The following is a 13,919-nucleotide window of genomic DNA, read 5'->3' as shown; positions in this document are numbered from 1 at the left end:
TTTTAAAAAACTAAGTTACAAACTCATGATTTCATAATTGTAAAACTATCAGTATATATCTTTAAAAAATAACAACTTCCTACATCGTCCAAATATTACCGCACTTTCCAAGGGAATGATTAATTTTCCTTAATATTTCTAGTATCTAGTCCGTATTCATGCTTCTCCAATTGTTGCCTCTTGCAGCTGTTGTTTTTCCAACAAGGATACGATCCAGAACCACGATTTACAATGCGTTGTTAGGTTCTAAAGTTAAAGTCTAAACCTAAACCTCTGCAGATCCTGGGAAATTTTCCAGGGATCAGGTCCAATTGTCACTCCCCCAACAGGTTAATGAAGCGGAAAGGCTTCAAAAGTTACTGCCTGCGGTCTCAACGTTTCATGGGAAATGTAGTCTTTAAAGTGTGGGCTTACCGCGCAGCCGTCTGGAAACAGGTTTTCGGCGTTCGCTCTGCGCATGTGCACAGCCGTAACTCCTCCTCTTGTTCACTGGCTCCGGCCTCAGAAGCGCTCCGGCCTCAGCGTTTCTCGGATTTTGGGGGAGCAGAGGTTGCGAACCCCGGGGTGGTGAGAGCAATGGGCCCCTGCGGGTCAGGTCGGCTGGTGTCTGGGTCAGGGGAGTGAGAATCCCGGGGACCTCCAGGCGGGCCCTCCCCTCCTTGGACCCCATGTGCGCGCGGGGTCGGCCCTGGCGGAGCCGGCGGCGCAGGTGGGGCCGCGTCCTGGTCAGGAGAAGGTGCTCCGTGCGGCCCGGTGCGGGGGCTGCAGGCGGCGGGAGGGGAATGCACCTTTGTGATGTTCACGGTAAACTTGAGGCTACTAATAGTAGTTCGCACAGTTATTCTGAGAATTAGATAAGGTGTCATCTGCAAAACATTTTGTCAAATGCTTGTAGTCACTCTGTACGCTGCTATGAAAAGACGCGTTGTTCCCTTTCTTTATTTCATTTAACCCTCACAACAATCCTGCTTGTCGATATAAACATGCCATTTTCCAAAGTGAAAGGACGATCCTGGCGTGGAATGAAATACCCCAAGGGCACAAGCTGGTAGGTGAAGAGGTAGGACACAAATACAGATTTTACTCCCCATCTCTCGCTCTTCCTAATGTCCTCCCTGCTCCAAACCCAGAGTTGCAACCCTTGGATCACTTAGCAGAGTAGCCTGTCCTCAAATTCCCGGAGAGATGATTGCGAAGTACCGGTAAATGCGGACAGAAGCTTAACGGCTTGGTAAACATATCCTGGGAAGTGTGGGGTTTCTCCAGAGACTCTGGGTCAGACTGTGATTCCCTTCCACCTTCCTGCACTGTCCAGGCTGTCTCCATCCGCAAAGGCCCAGTCTGACAAACTAATGCAGTGCTGGCCGGTAGGAAGGTAATGCAAATATAATATAAAAATATAATTAAAATGTTCAGTAGCAACAGTAAAAAGAAAAGGAGGTGAAGCTAATTTTGCTGGTGCATTTAATTCACTACGTTCAAAATACTATTTTGACTCGTGGCAGCAGCCACCCTTCCGATGGAGCAGCTGCATGCAGGTAATGGGTATAGTGCTGGATAGTCCATTTCTCGTGAAGTCCAAAGGGTCAGGTTTAGAGTGTTACATGAAGGTTTCAGTTGAAGTGAATTTGTTTCTCAGTCTCAGGTCCCAGCCCTTCTGGCGCAAAGTAACTTAACTCAGGAAAGAGGGAGGAGCCCCAGGAACAACTGCCACTTGGGGGAACAGCTCTTCTGACAGACTCCTCACCAGAGCTTTAGAGTAGAGGCAGAAGTGTCTAGAAGGAGCAGGTCCCGATTTGCTCCATCAGAAGCAGTTCTTGATCCTGGGATAGCCTGAGTCAGACTCGAGAAATGTCATTACACCCAGAAGCCATCACAGACTGTGTGACGGTAGATACTGTGGACCAACCTGCAGAAGGCGTTATATGGGGTTGAGAGGGATGGGTGACTGTCAGGCTGCACAGGAAAAGGCACTTGACTGGATGGCTGGTGAGGACTGATGTCCAGGGAAGGTGTAAGCAGCCAGAGCTGAAGAAACCCTAAACAGCACCTTGTTTCCTTTGTTCTGCCCTCACCCTTTCCAGATTCTAAGCTGCTTTCACACCATCTCCATCACCTTATGTGGTATCTAGAGTTATGCTCATACTCCCTTTTTCCTGAACATGGAAATAACAGAATGAGAGTAGAAGGGTTTTCTGTATTGCACACTTATGGAAGCCCCAAAATATTGAGCCCGAAATGAATGATTGTTGTAGAGTCACCCTGGCCAGAACCAGCACAGGGCTGTTTACTCTCACAGGTAAGTTCCATAAACATCAAGAGATGTTTTTTAGAAACTGCAACCAATTTAGAACAAAAAGTTAAACAGTATGCTTCTTGCATAAAGTATTCCATCTTTATTTCAGTTTTTTGGGGAAACTAACTCAAGGTGTAACTACAATAAGAACTTGATGACCAATCCAGCCAGAGTCGTGTTTTGACATTAGTTTTAATGAAGGTAGGGGGACCTGTGGCAGACCTGAATTTGTTTAACCAATCCTCTGTTTTACTTACATGTTTAATTTTCTTGTTTTAATTCGTCAGAAGGGGGCATCAATTGTGAATTCCTTGACAAAAAGCAGTTGACCTCACTTGGTGAAAATGCAAGGTGAAGCCCTGGTACTCATGTCAGAGATGCACATGATCAGGTGGTGCTGCCTCTGTGTGCTTCTTCCTGTTCCTTCTTGAGAATGTCAGAGGGACGTGCTCCCACACGGAGGCTTTTCCTCCAGTTGGTGTTAGGAGACTTGTAGGCAGGTGAATATAGGAGTTGAAAGGAAGACCAGGTTTTACATGAGCTCATTTCTCTTTTCTCCTCCCCAGTGGAACGTTTCAGTTTTTTACCTTTTTCCAAGAGCAGCAGAAAATGAACATTGCTCCGGTGAGTTGAGTTGTTAATACCCTTTTTGTTTTACAATGGAAATTTTAAAATTTCAAATGTCTCTATGTTAACATGGAAAAGTAGAAATAGAAATGGATCAGATGCAGTTAGAGTATGTAGAAATAGAGATGTACAGCAGAGCAGAGGTGGCATGTTGACATATGTAATTCTGTAATTCTATAAATTTACTAAATTGGAGCTCCAAATTTATTTGTGAGACTTTTCATGTTTGTGTCAGTGTCAGAAAATACTTCTTTAAAGGCTGAAATTGGTGAGAGGATAAAGCAAACACTTTCCTTATAGAATGTATGGACAACTGAATATGAAAAAATCTTTGTTGATTTCAAGTAGGTTAGTTAGTTAACAACCTTCCAGTAATTACCCTAAAATAATATAGAAAGTAGCCTCGACTTGTTCTACAATAAAAATAGAAGACTTAATGATAATTGTATACTCTGTCAATACTATTTTTCAGAAACTCAAACATGAGTGGAATTAAGACATTTTTCTGATGAATCAAATGGATATACTTGAAATTACCCTGCATAAATATTTCGAGTACCTATGACATTCAGGTTGCTCATTAGACACTTTAAAATTCAATTCTCTTTCAAATAGTTGAACACTTCCCATTCATATTTCAAGCCTCTGCATGATGCCTTGGTTTCTCTCCCCACTTGCCTGTGATCTTGTGATGAGACTTGATTATAATCAAGTCATTGGAGCTTGTCTTTTTCCTTACTTCACTTTTCTGTATCACTTGCCTCTACTTCTCACTCTGTGGTGTCTGTGACACCCTCCGCTCGCTGGCTCTGCCCTTCCCCTGCTGCTGTGTTCATGGAGTCATCTTCTCTCCCTTGTCCCTTCACATGGCTCATCCCCGGTTACCATCCTTGGCCCTTTAATCTCTGTTGTCCTGTAATGATTTCATCCTCTCTCATTTTTTGAAAACAGCTTTATTGAGATTCAGTGCATGTGCCATGCCATTCATCGATTTAAAGTGTAAAATTCAATGATTTTTTTTAAAGTGTACCCACAGGTATGCACAAACATCACCACAGTCAATGTAGAACATTTTCATCACCTTAAAACTCAACTCTGTAAACTTAACTGTACTTTCCCGTCATCCCATTTCCCTTCTAAGCCCCAAGAAAAAACTAATCTGCTTTCTGTCTCTATAGATTTGCTGAAGTACTTACTATATTATTACATGTAGGGCAGTTTTGCCTTTGACAAATTGTGTTTTTATTTCGGGAGGTTTTAATTTTTACATTTTTCTTGGGTATAGAATTCTTGGTTGACAAGAATTCTTTCTTTGTAGCAGTTGTCTTTAAGTTTATCCTACTTGAAGTTTGTTGCGTTTCTTGGATGTGTAGATTAATGTTTTTCATCAAATTTGGAGACTTCTTTGCCATTATTTTGTTAAATATTTTTTCAAGCTACCAGGGATGCCAAAAGAATTTTTACACATGACTTGTATTCATATTTTATTACTGTTATATATTGAGTATTACAATTTTAATACAGTGTTTTCCTTTCTTAAAATATATATACATATTTTTGGTACCCTCTGTTTTCTCCTCTCTTTGTGGGACTTTCATTATGCATATATCTGTAAACGATGCCATCCTGTACTTATTTTCCATCATTGTTTTTTCTTTCTGTTTCCCACACTGCGTAATTTCACTGGACATATTGTACAGTTTGTCCATTCTTTCACCTGCTGAAATCTGCTGTGGAACGCCTCTAGTGAAAGTTTTTTTTTCAGTTATTGTACTTTTCAACTCTTGAGCCTCTATTTGGTTCATTTTTATACTGTACATCTCTTTTTTTTTTTTTAAAGATTTTTATTGGGGTATTGGGGGGAAGGGAACAATGCTGGGGAATTGGGGGAAGGGGAACAGACAAGTTGCTGTTGTTTTGTTCTTCAGTCTAGTTGTGGAGGACGTTGCTTCACTGGCCTAAGTTGGCACCATCATTGCGCTCTTCCCGGGCGAGGCAGATCAGTCGCCGGCTTCTGGACGGCCGCTCACTGCAGCTGCTGGCCGCTCACGCTGGCTGCTGGCTACACACGGTAGCCCATGGCAACCCACTGCCACAGGGGCTGCAGCCTACGCCGACGGCGACTCACGGCAACCCAGCTCCAGGTTGAGCTGTTGTTCAGCATCTTAGCTGTGGAGGGCAGTGTCACTGGCCCTCATATATGGGATCCGAACCGGGGCCCTCTGGCGTCCCAAGCCAGTTCTTAACCATCGCACCACTCGGCCGGCCCTATACTGTACATCTCTTTATCGATACTCTCTGGTGAAATATTGTTCTTAATATTGCCTTTAGTCCTTTGATATTCTTTCCTTGAGGTCAGCTTCTTTGACCATATTTAAATCAGTTGATTTAAAGCCGTTACCTAGTAAGTTCAACATTTGCTTCCTCAGGAGCTGTTTCTCTTGATAACACTTTTTCCTGCGTGGGGGTCTTACTTTCTTGTTTTTTCACCTTGCTTAGCAGATTTTTTGTTGATAATTGGACATTTTAAATAAAATAAAGTGGCAACTTTAGAAATCAGAATTTCTACTCTTCACAGGGGTCATTCTTGAAATGTACTTTTTTAGTGACATTTCTGAACTAATTGCATAGAGCCTCTATCCGTTGTGCTCTGTAATAGAAGTCTCTTCAGAAATTTCCTTCAGTGCCTGGAATCAGTAAGCCTCCCAGTCTTTGCTCCGTGTGTGTAAGGGCATTCCTTCAACCACCAGTCACAGAGTTGACAAGTCTGCAGTAGCCTTCACTTCTTATGCCAAAGCTCATGGTCACCTAGAGGTGACAGCTTAGGGCCTTCTCACATGTTTCCTGAGCATGGTCTCAACCCTGGGTATATGCATAGCTCTATGCTTGTATGTAGCCTTGTAGATTCTCAGAAATATATCAGAGATTTTCAAAATCTTTATTAAGATCCCTTTCCCCTGCATTTCTTATTAAGCTTCTTGATTACACCATTGTTTGTCCCTACTGTTATGCAGCATCTCAGGTAGCCACTAAGTTAAACAAATGCCTTTAAATTTTTTAACAAATGCTTCTGAGGAGAAGGCTTTTCACACATATTATGTGAAGCTCAGGTTACACACTCCAAGTTAGCTTAAATAACGACATCCTTGTAAGTGGGATCTTTCAGAGAACCACGAATAGGCAGATGGTGCCACTTTTCTGGGAATGAGGCTGTGATGGAACCTGAACGTAGTGCTGCCTCTCCTGTGGTTGCCAGGGTGCTGGCTGCAGACATTTGGTTCTCAAACTATCAGTGTTGAAGAGGGAGAGTGATGGGAACAGTAAATTCAAAGGATACAGAATCATTGTTTTTACTGTGATACAGCCGTTTTTCTTGCATATTTGCGCACATTGCCTTTGTTAACTTCTATCATTTTTTTCAGTTTCTTTCATTGTTTTTGTAGAGGAGAGAATTTTCCAGAATCCCTACTTCAACATTTTCATCTCCATCACTTATTAGCTTAACTTCGTTTAATCCAGGTGATTTTTGTTAAGCCAGATATAAAAGAAATTGGCAAAAATAAAAAAAGAATGCTTCTTTTCTCACTAATGTTTAGTTTTGGAAAATATAGTTAAATTTTCTGTATTTTTATTTATTTATTTATTTAAAAATTTTTTTAGCTGAGCCATCTTGCCACCTGTTTGCAGCTCAATGGCAGCTCAGCTCAGGCCGGGCATTGAACCGCTGTTGCTCAGAGCTCACACTCTTGTGCGAACTCTTAACCAACTGAGCCAGTTGGCCAGCCCTTTTTTTTTTTTAAAGATTTTATTGGGGAATTGCGGAAAGGGAACAGTGTTAGGGAATTGGGGAAGGGGAACAGCCAAGTTGTTGTCCTTCATTATTAGTTGTGGAGGGCGCAGCTAGCTCAGCTCCAAGCCCAGTTGCCATCTGACTGGCCTGTTGGCAGCTCGCTGCTGCTCTCAGCTCAAGGTGCTGTGTTCAAACTTAGTTGCGGATGGGTATAACCCACTATCCCATGTGGGAGTCAACCAAAACCTTGTTGCTAAGAGTTACGCTCTAACCACTGAGCAATCCTGCCACCTGTTGGTAGCTCAGTGGCAGCTCAGCTGGGGGCAGCTCACTGGCCCATGTGGGAATCCAGCCGGTGACCCTGTGGCTCAGAGCTCGCGCTCTTAACCAGCTGAGCCACTCTGTTGGTCCCTTCTTTATTTTTTTAGATCAAAATAAATTAAATGAGATGAGTGCCTGTTCTTGTGTTCATTTGTTTTAGTTCCCCGCTACTAGCACTGAGCTGCACAGAGAGATGGTATTCACTCAGTAATACTGAAGACGTAAATGAACATGTTATTGGATACCTAACACTGGAAAAAAGCACTTGTTTCTCTCTTATCTCTTAATCTGCTTTTATTTTTTTGTTGTGATAAGAACACTAGACGAGATTTGTTTTCTTACAAATTTTTACGTGTCCAACTCAGTACTGTTAACTAGCAGCACACTGTTGTACAGCATATCTCCAGAAATTAATAATTTGTTCCAGTGAAACTATACCCATTGAGTGGCAACTTCACACTTCTCCCTTCTCCCAGCCCCTTTGAAGTCTGTTGTTGTGGAAACTTTCCCTTTCTCAGTTTCCAAGACTGACCTCTCATGATTCTGTTATGACCTTCTAGAAAAGTTCTTCTCTGACTTTGTGACCTATAAGTTTTCTGCCCACCTCTTTAATATCCACAGTCCCTCCAATGCTGATTTTGGTACTTTGCTTTCGTCAGTCCCAGTGTGCTCAAGTTGCTGTCTGATCGCCTCTGATACCTTCAGTTACCACCCAAATTGCTCATAACTCCTTAATGCTTGTCTTCATCCTGGACCTCCCCTCTGTACACACATTCTACAACCACGTGTGTACTACTTTAAGGGACAGTTCCAGCTTCATGTACCATAGATATTCTGTAGCAACATGACAAGATCTGTCTCACTAAAAATTCTACCACAGTTTTTTCCTTTTGTGTCCCAAATATCAGTATTTGACCCCAGCAGTGAAGAAGCTGCCCATGTTTCTAGACTGGGTAGCTGTGTAAGAAAGTAGTTATCACATTGGTTGCTGCTTCGGTTCTGTGATTCCACCCCTTCCCTTATATCCACTGCTATTATTCAGTGTACACAGTTCTCTTATACAGGTCTCTCTGATTCCAACTCTTTGTAAATTGTGCTTTGCTCTTCATAAGCTCTAGCTTTACATATCATTATATATTCATTTAGACAGAAGTTTAATCATGTGTTATCTCCATAGCTTCCATGTATCTTTCTTGGCTCCCATTATTGATAGTAATGGTGCCTATGGAGGGATTGAACATCCTAGAATTCACTAGGACAGTCCCTTGGGATGTAGAAGAAGAGTTGTAGGAGTTCTCTTTGTACTGAAATTTTTTTTGTCTTAAAAATCTACAACTCATAAATATATATAAATTATGATACATTAAAAAGCTTTTTAACTAATTGAGTAATTCCAAAGTTCAAGACAAATTATGTCAAAAATCGACATTCTTTATATGTATTTGTTTAGAGCCTTAAGTGTAACAGGAAAGTAGTAGTTCTCAAAGGTATTTTCTCTCTCCCCTAATTCTGAACTTTTGAACAAAATGTGTTATCACAGGAATCATTGTCATTCGAGGATGTTGCTGTGGAGTTCAGCCAGGAGGAGTGGCCGTACCTGGGCCCTGCTCAGAGGGCCCTCTACAGAGATGTGATGCTGGAGAACTATAGTCACCTGGTCTCCGTGGGTGAGCAGACCTTACCACCTGACTCGCTTTGCAATACCATTCTTTTATTTATTTATTTTTTAATTATCAAAGCACGTGTATCTTCTAAAGAGATTAATATTTTTCAGGCTTTTGATGAAGAGGCCTAGGAAACAAATCTTTAAAGAAACAGAAACAATGCTTGTGTCATTACTTTCCCATTGAAAACAGCAAATGGGTACTTTCATTTTGCTGTTGCTGCTGCATCTTTCTCTACCTCCAGAAACTAGAAAGCCCATGGATCGGGTCTACATATACTATCAATTGTTACATTCACAGGGTATTGCATTACCAAACCCCAGGTGATCTTCAAGTTGGAGCGAGGTGAAGAGCCCTGGTCCTTAGAGGAAGAATTCCTAAACCAGAGGTACTCAGGTGAGTGAGCATGGACAGAAGGAATCTCCAGGGGTAGTTAGACCTTAGAAGGAAATACTTCTCAGAGTTGTTTTTCTTTTTAAACAGCTTTATTGAGATGTAAATCACATATCACACAATTCTCCTATTTAAGGTGTATAGTTCACTGGCTTTTAATGTACGCATATTCATAGATATGTGTAAGTATCACACTACAATCAGTTTTGTTTACCTCACAGAGAGACCCCATACCCTTTAGCTGTCACCTCCCTATGTCCTGTCCCCTCCAGCCCTAGCAGCCATTGATCTTTCTGTCTCTATAGGTTTGGCTATTCTGGACATTTTGTATAAATGGAATTACATATTATGTTTTCTTTTGTGATTGGTTTCTTTCATTTTGCATTACAAGGTTCACATTATAGGATGTATTGGTTCCTCGTCCTTTTAATTGCAAAATAGTGTTTCATTGTCTGGATATAGCACATTTGTTTGTCTATTCATCAGTCATTGGACCTTTGAGATTCCACCTATTGTCTATTATCGAGTAATGCTGATATAGTCATTCATTTACAAGTTTTTGCATGGACATATACTTTTGTTTTCCTTGAGTTCATAGCTAGGAGTGGAATTGCTGGGTTCTGTGTTAACTATGGAACTGCCAGACTGTTTTCCTGAGCTGTACCATTTTACATTCCTAATGACAGCGTATGAGGGTTCTGATTCCCCCACATCTTCACCAGCAGTTATTATCTGATGTTTTGATTGTAGCCATGCTAGTGGATGTGAAGTGCTATATCACTGAGGTTTTGATTTGCATTTCTGCATTAGTTAGCTGGGCTGCCATAAAAAATCACCATAGCCTGGATTGCTTAAATAACAGAAATTTATTTCTCACAGTTCCGAAGGCCAAAAGTCCAAGATCAATGGGCCAGCATGGTTGATCTGTGGTGAGGCCTCTCTCCCTGGCTCACCATGTCCTCAGATGGCCTTTCCACTGTTACTAATAGAGAAAGAGATCTGATGTCTCTTCCTATTTTTTTTTTTTAAGATTTTTATTGGGGAATTGGGGGATGGGAACAGTGCTGAGAAATTGGGGGAAGGGGAACAGACAAGTTGCTGTCGTTTTTTTATTCTTCAGTCTAGTTGTGGAGGACGTCGCTTCACTGGCCCAAGCTGGCACCATCATTTCGCTCTTCCCGGGTGAGGCAGGTCAGTCGCCTGCTTCTGGATGGCCGCTCACTGCGGCTGCTGGCTGCTCTCGCTGGCTGCTGGCTGCACACAGTAGCCCATGGCAACCCACTGCAGCAGGGGCTGCAGTCTATGCCTTCGCTGGCGACTCACGGCAGCCCAGCTCCAGGTTGAGCTGTTGTTCAGCATCTTAGCTGTAGAGGGCAGTGTCAGTGGCCCTCATATGTGGGATCTGAACCGAGGCCCTCTGGCATCCCAAGCCAGTTCTTAACCATCGCGCCACTCGGCCGGCCCATCTCTTCCTATTTTTATAAGGACTCCTGTTCTATAGAATTAGGGCCCCACCTTTCTGACCTCATTTAACATTCATTACCTCCCTAAAGGTCTTACTTCCAAATACAGTTACATTGGAAATTAGCTTCAAAATAAGAGTTTGGGGAAAATACAGTTTAGTGCATAACAATTTTCCTGATCACTTATGAAGTCATGCATCTTTTCATGTGCTTACTGACCTTTGTCTAAACTAATAAAACAATTCCAGGAATTTCAAAAGTTAAAGTTTCAATATAATTCCTCGAGCAAAAAAATAAAATCTTCTTAAGTAAGTGCTTTCACTGAAAGGTTTTGTTGTGAAGCCATTTAAACAGGGTAACATAAAATATGACATAATTTAGATCAAGCATATTTCCAGGTCACTAAATGTAAATTATTGAATCATACTGATTGGCAAAAAAAAAGATTTCCACAAATAAGTATGTTAGAGAGATTGTAATAAAAAAATGCTAAAGTTATTAAGTCAATAGTAAAAACATTCTTTAAGATTTAGTGTTCTGTTATTGTTCAGGTTTGAATTTTGGCAATAAATTCATTAACTTAAAAGAAGGCTCCTAGCACAATAGCACAGGTTAATGTGAACCTGTAAGCATTTGAAAGAGTGCACCAAACTATATGATATCAACTATTATAAAACACAAAGTAATGGATTTCTAAGAACTTAAAATTCACTTGAATTAGGAGATCCTATTTAATAGACCTTAAGTCTTCCATTAACATTGTGATAGGTTCTTGAAAACTAACTTTGAGTGATATGACCTATAATGAAACCACCTGTATTACAGGCTAAATGATACAAATAATAGTTAAGTTCCTACAGCAAAAAAATCACCAAACATCTACATAAAGATCCAAAACACTTCTAACTTTAAATGTTTATGTAAATGTGAGTTATACATACATTTAAGAAAGGTTAATCATTATTTCCCTACCTGTTTATGCCAATTTAGCATGGCAGGTGGCCGGAGCCTCTCCTGGCAGCTTAGGCCTGAAAGTGGGAACCCACCGTGGACAGGACACCATTCTACCATAGGGTGCATCATACACACCACACTCTGTCAGACTGGGGGCAGTACAGATACGCTACTTCACATAGCATTCACATCTTGAGGTGTGAGAGGAAACCAGTGTACCTGGAGAAACCCCACTCAGAAATGGGGAGAACTTGGCTACTCAGCACGGACAGTGGCCCTCACTGGGAATGGACTTTTTTGTTCTCATCAACATTGTCATGAAACAATGTTTAATGAAAGGCAGTTATTTGAGGACCTGCTGTACCTCATCTGATAAAATAAGAAATACTGTGGATTTTAAATAGGTACCATGTTTCCCTGAAAATAAGACCTAACCTGAAACAAAGCCCTAGCATGATTTTTCAGAATGCTCGTAATATAAGCCCTACCCCAAACATTAGCCCCACTTAAGATCGTCAGTCAGACATGACTGTTTGAATAAATGTAGATTTTTGTACATGAATAAATGAATAAATATACATTGTTGGAGCAATAATTAACATAAGACCTGGTCTTATTTTCGGGGAAACACGGTATGTCTATAGAGAATATAAATGATATTTGTATTAAAGTTAAATATATATTTGTATATGTGTATGCTGAAATCAAAGGACAAATCAAAGCCTTTCAAATTCCCATGGAATCCTAATATTGTGAAAATACAATTTTAGTCTAAAAAGAAAACAGTAAATCCAACTAATTAGAATCCACAAATAATAGTCTCTTAACCTAGTTTGATAAATGTAGTAATTAACGATAAAATGAGTAAACAAAACACTTTCAATATGGAAATGTAAAAAATTACCTGTTTTAAACAAGGTATAGCAAAGGATATCAATTCCAAAGTTGATGACATTTATAAAATAATAATAAACATGCATATTAGAAACCTTAGGCTATAACTAAATTACGGAATAGAGGTAAATGTGTAGTATCATATTTATATTAATAAGTAAGAAAATAACAAAAGTTACTAATGAAAGAAGAATTTAAAAGTGAAATTAATAAACTGGATAACTGAGAAGCTATAGAATGCTCTTAGAATTAAAAAATAATAAAATGGGTGAAACTTTAGCTAACCCTAATGAAGACAAAAGAAAAAAAATACCTTTTATATGAAAAATTCAAGTGGGGATAGATTTGTAAAGATTTAATGCAATGTCAAACTAAATCCCATTCATAAAATAGAGTGAACTTGCTCTACCAGATATCAAGGATTTATGTAAAGCTCAGAGTAGTTAAGTAGTATGCAGCTCAGGGTGGGATAGTTTAATAAATTAGTGAAAGAGAAAAGAATGCTCAAGAAAAAAAACGTGCTTTATAGACAGTTGGTCTTTGACACATGGCACTATCCCCGTGGACAAGTGGGGAAAGAATTCTGAGGAAACCTTATGGATCAAAACCAAAAAATTGGATTCAGGTGGCTTAATGATCTCGTTTACAAAGCAAAACTAGAAATATTCTATATGATGATAAGGAAAACATGTTCATGACTGTGCTTAGGAAAAGAATTAATAACATATAAAAACGGTTAACCAGGAGAAAGATGGATTCAATATATTCCCTCCTCCTTCACCCACTAAGTTCAGTTAAATATGTACTTGTACATATAGTATATATATATGTATATATATGTGTGTGTGTGTGTGTGTGTGTGTAGTAAGATTCTAAGAGATGGAAAGAAGAGTGATGATGACCTAGGGACGTTGGCACCTGATGAAACACTGGGTGCTGGTAAGAGATTTGTGGGGGCCTGATCTCTCACCCCTGCCCAGTGTTAAAGTGGCATCTTCTCCAACTCCCACGGTGTCAACAGAGGTTTAGTAGGGAACCTGGACTTCTCTCCCGACTTCGCAGAACTGACTTCGTCTGTTGGCTTGCCAGGAGGCTGGCTAAAACTGAACATCAACTTTAATAAAGCCCAATTCTTTAATTTTCTCTAAGGACCATGGTTTTGTTGTCCTGTCTAGAAATATTGGAACTCAAGGAACACAGATTCTTTTTTTCTAGAAAATTTTAAATTTCATATTTTATACTTTGTAATCTGTTTGATATTCATTTGTATATAAAGTATGAGGTATATCAAGTTTAAATTTTTTTTTTGAAGATTTTTGGGAAATTGGGAGATGGGAACAGCGCTGGGGAATTGGGGGAAAGGGAACAGACAAGTTGCTGTCCTTTTGTTCTTCAGCCTAGTTGTGGAGTACGTTGCTTCACTGGCCCAAGTTGGCACCAGCATTGCGCTCTTCCCGGGCAAGGCAGATCAGTCGCCGGCTTCTGGACGGCCGCTCACGCTGGCTGCTGGCTACACA

The 13,919-nt window shown here is 40.4% G+C and overlaps 1 protein-coding gene across 6 annotated transcripts in view; it reads left to right on the top strand.

The window, feature by feature from the left end:
- The first annotated feature begins 483 nt into the window (after window positions 1-483).
- LOC109377605 (zinc finger protein 658-like) overlaps window positions 484-13,919 on the top strand; it is a 20,514-nt gene continuing 7,078 nt past the window's right edge. Inside the window, exons 1-5 of one of the 6 annotated variants that reach the window (XM_019634009.1) lie at window positions 484-567; window positions 2,584-2,647; window positions 2,863-2,920; window positions 8,575-8,701; window positions 8,999-9,094. In XM_019634009.1, coding sequence (XP_019489554.1) covers window positions 2,906-2,920; window positions 8,575-8,701; window positions 8,999-9,094 — 238 coding nt within the window. In that variant the 5' untranslated portion in view covers window positions 484-567; window positions 2,584-2,647; window positions 2,863-2,905. The other 5 variants (XM_019634007.1, XM_019634006.1, XM_019634008.1 and 2 more) reach the window with 5 other exon arrangements.

This window comes from Hipposideros armiger, unplaced genomic scaffold (assembly GCF_001890085.2).
Source record: "Hipposideros armiger isolate ML-2016 unplaced genomic scaffold, ASM189008v1 scaffold_1477, whole genome shotgun sequence".
Lineage (NCBI taxonomy): Eukaryota > Metazoa > Chordata > Mammalia > Chiroptera > Hipposideridae > Hipposideros > Hipposideros armiger.
This window is presented reverse-complemented; position numbering and strand designations above follow the sequence as displayed.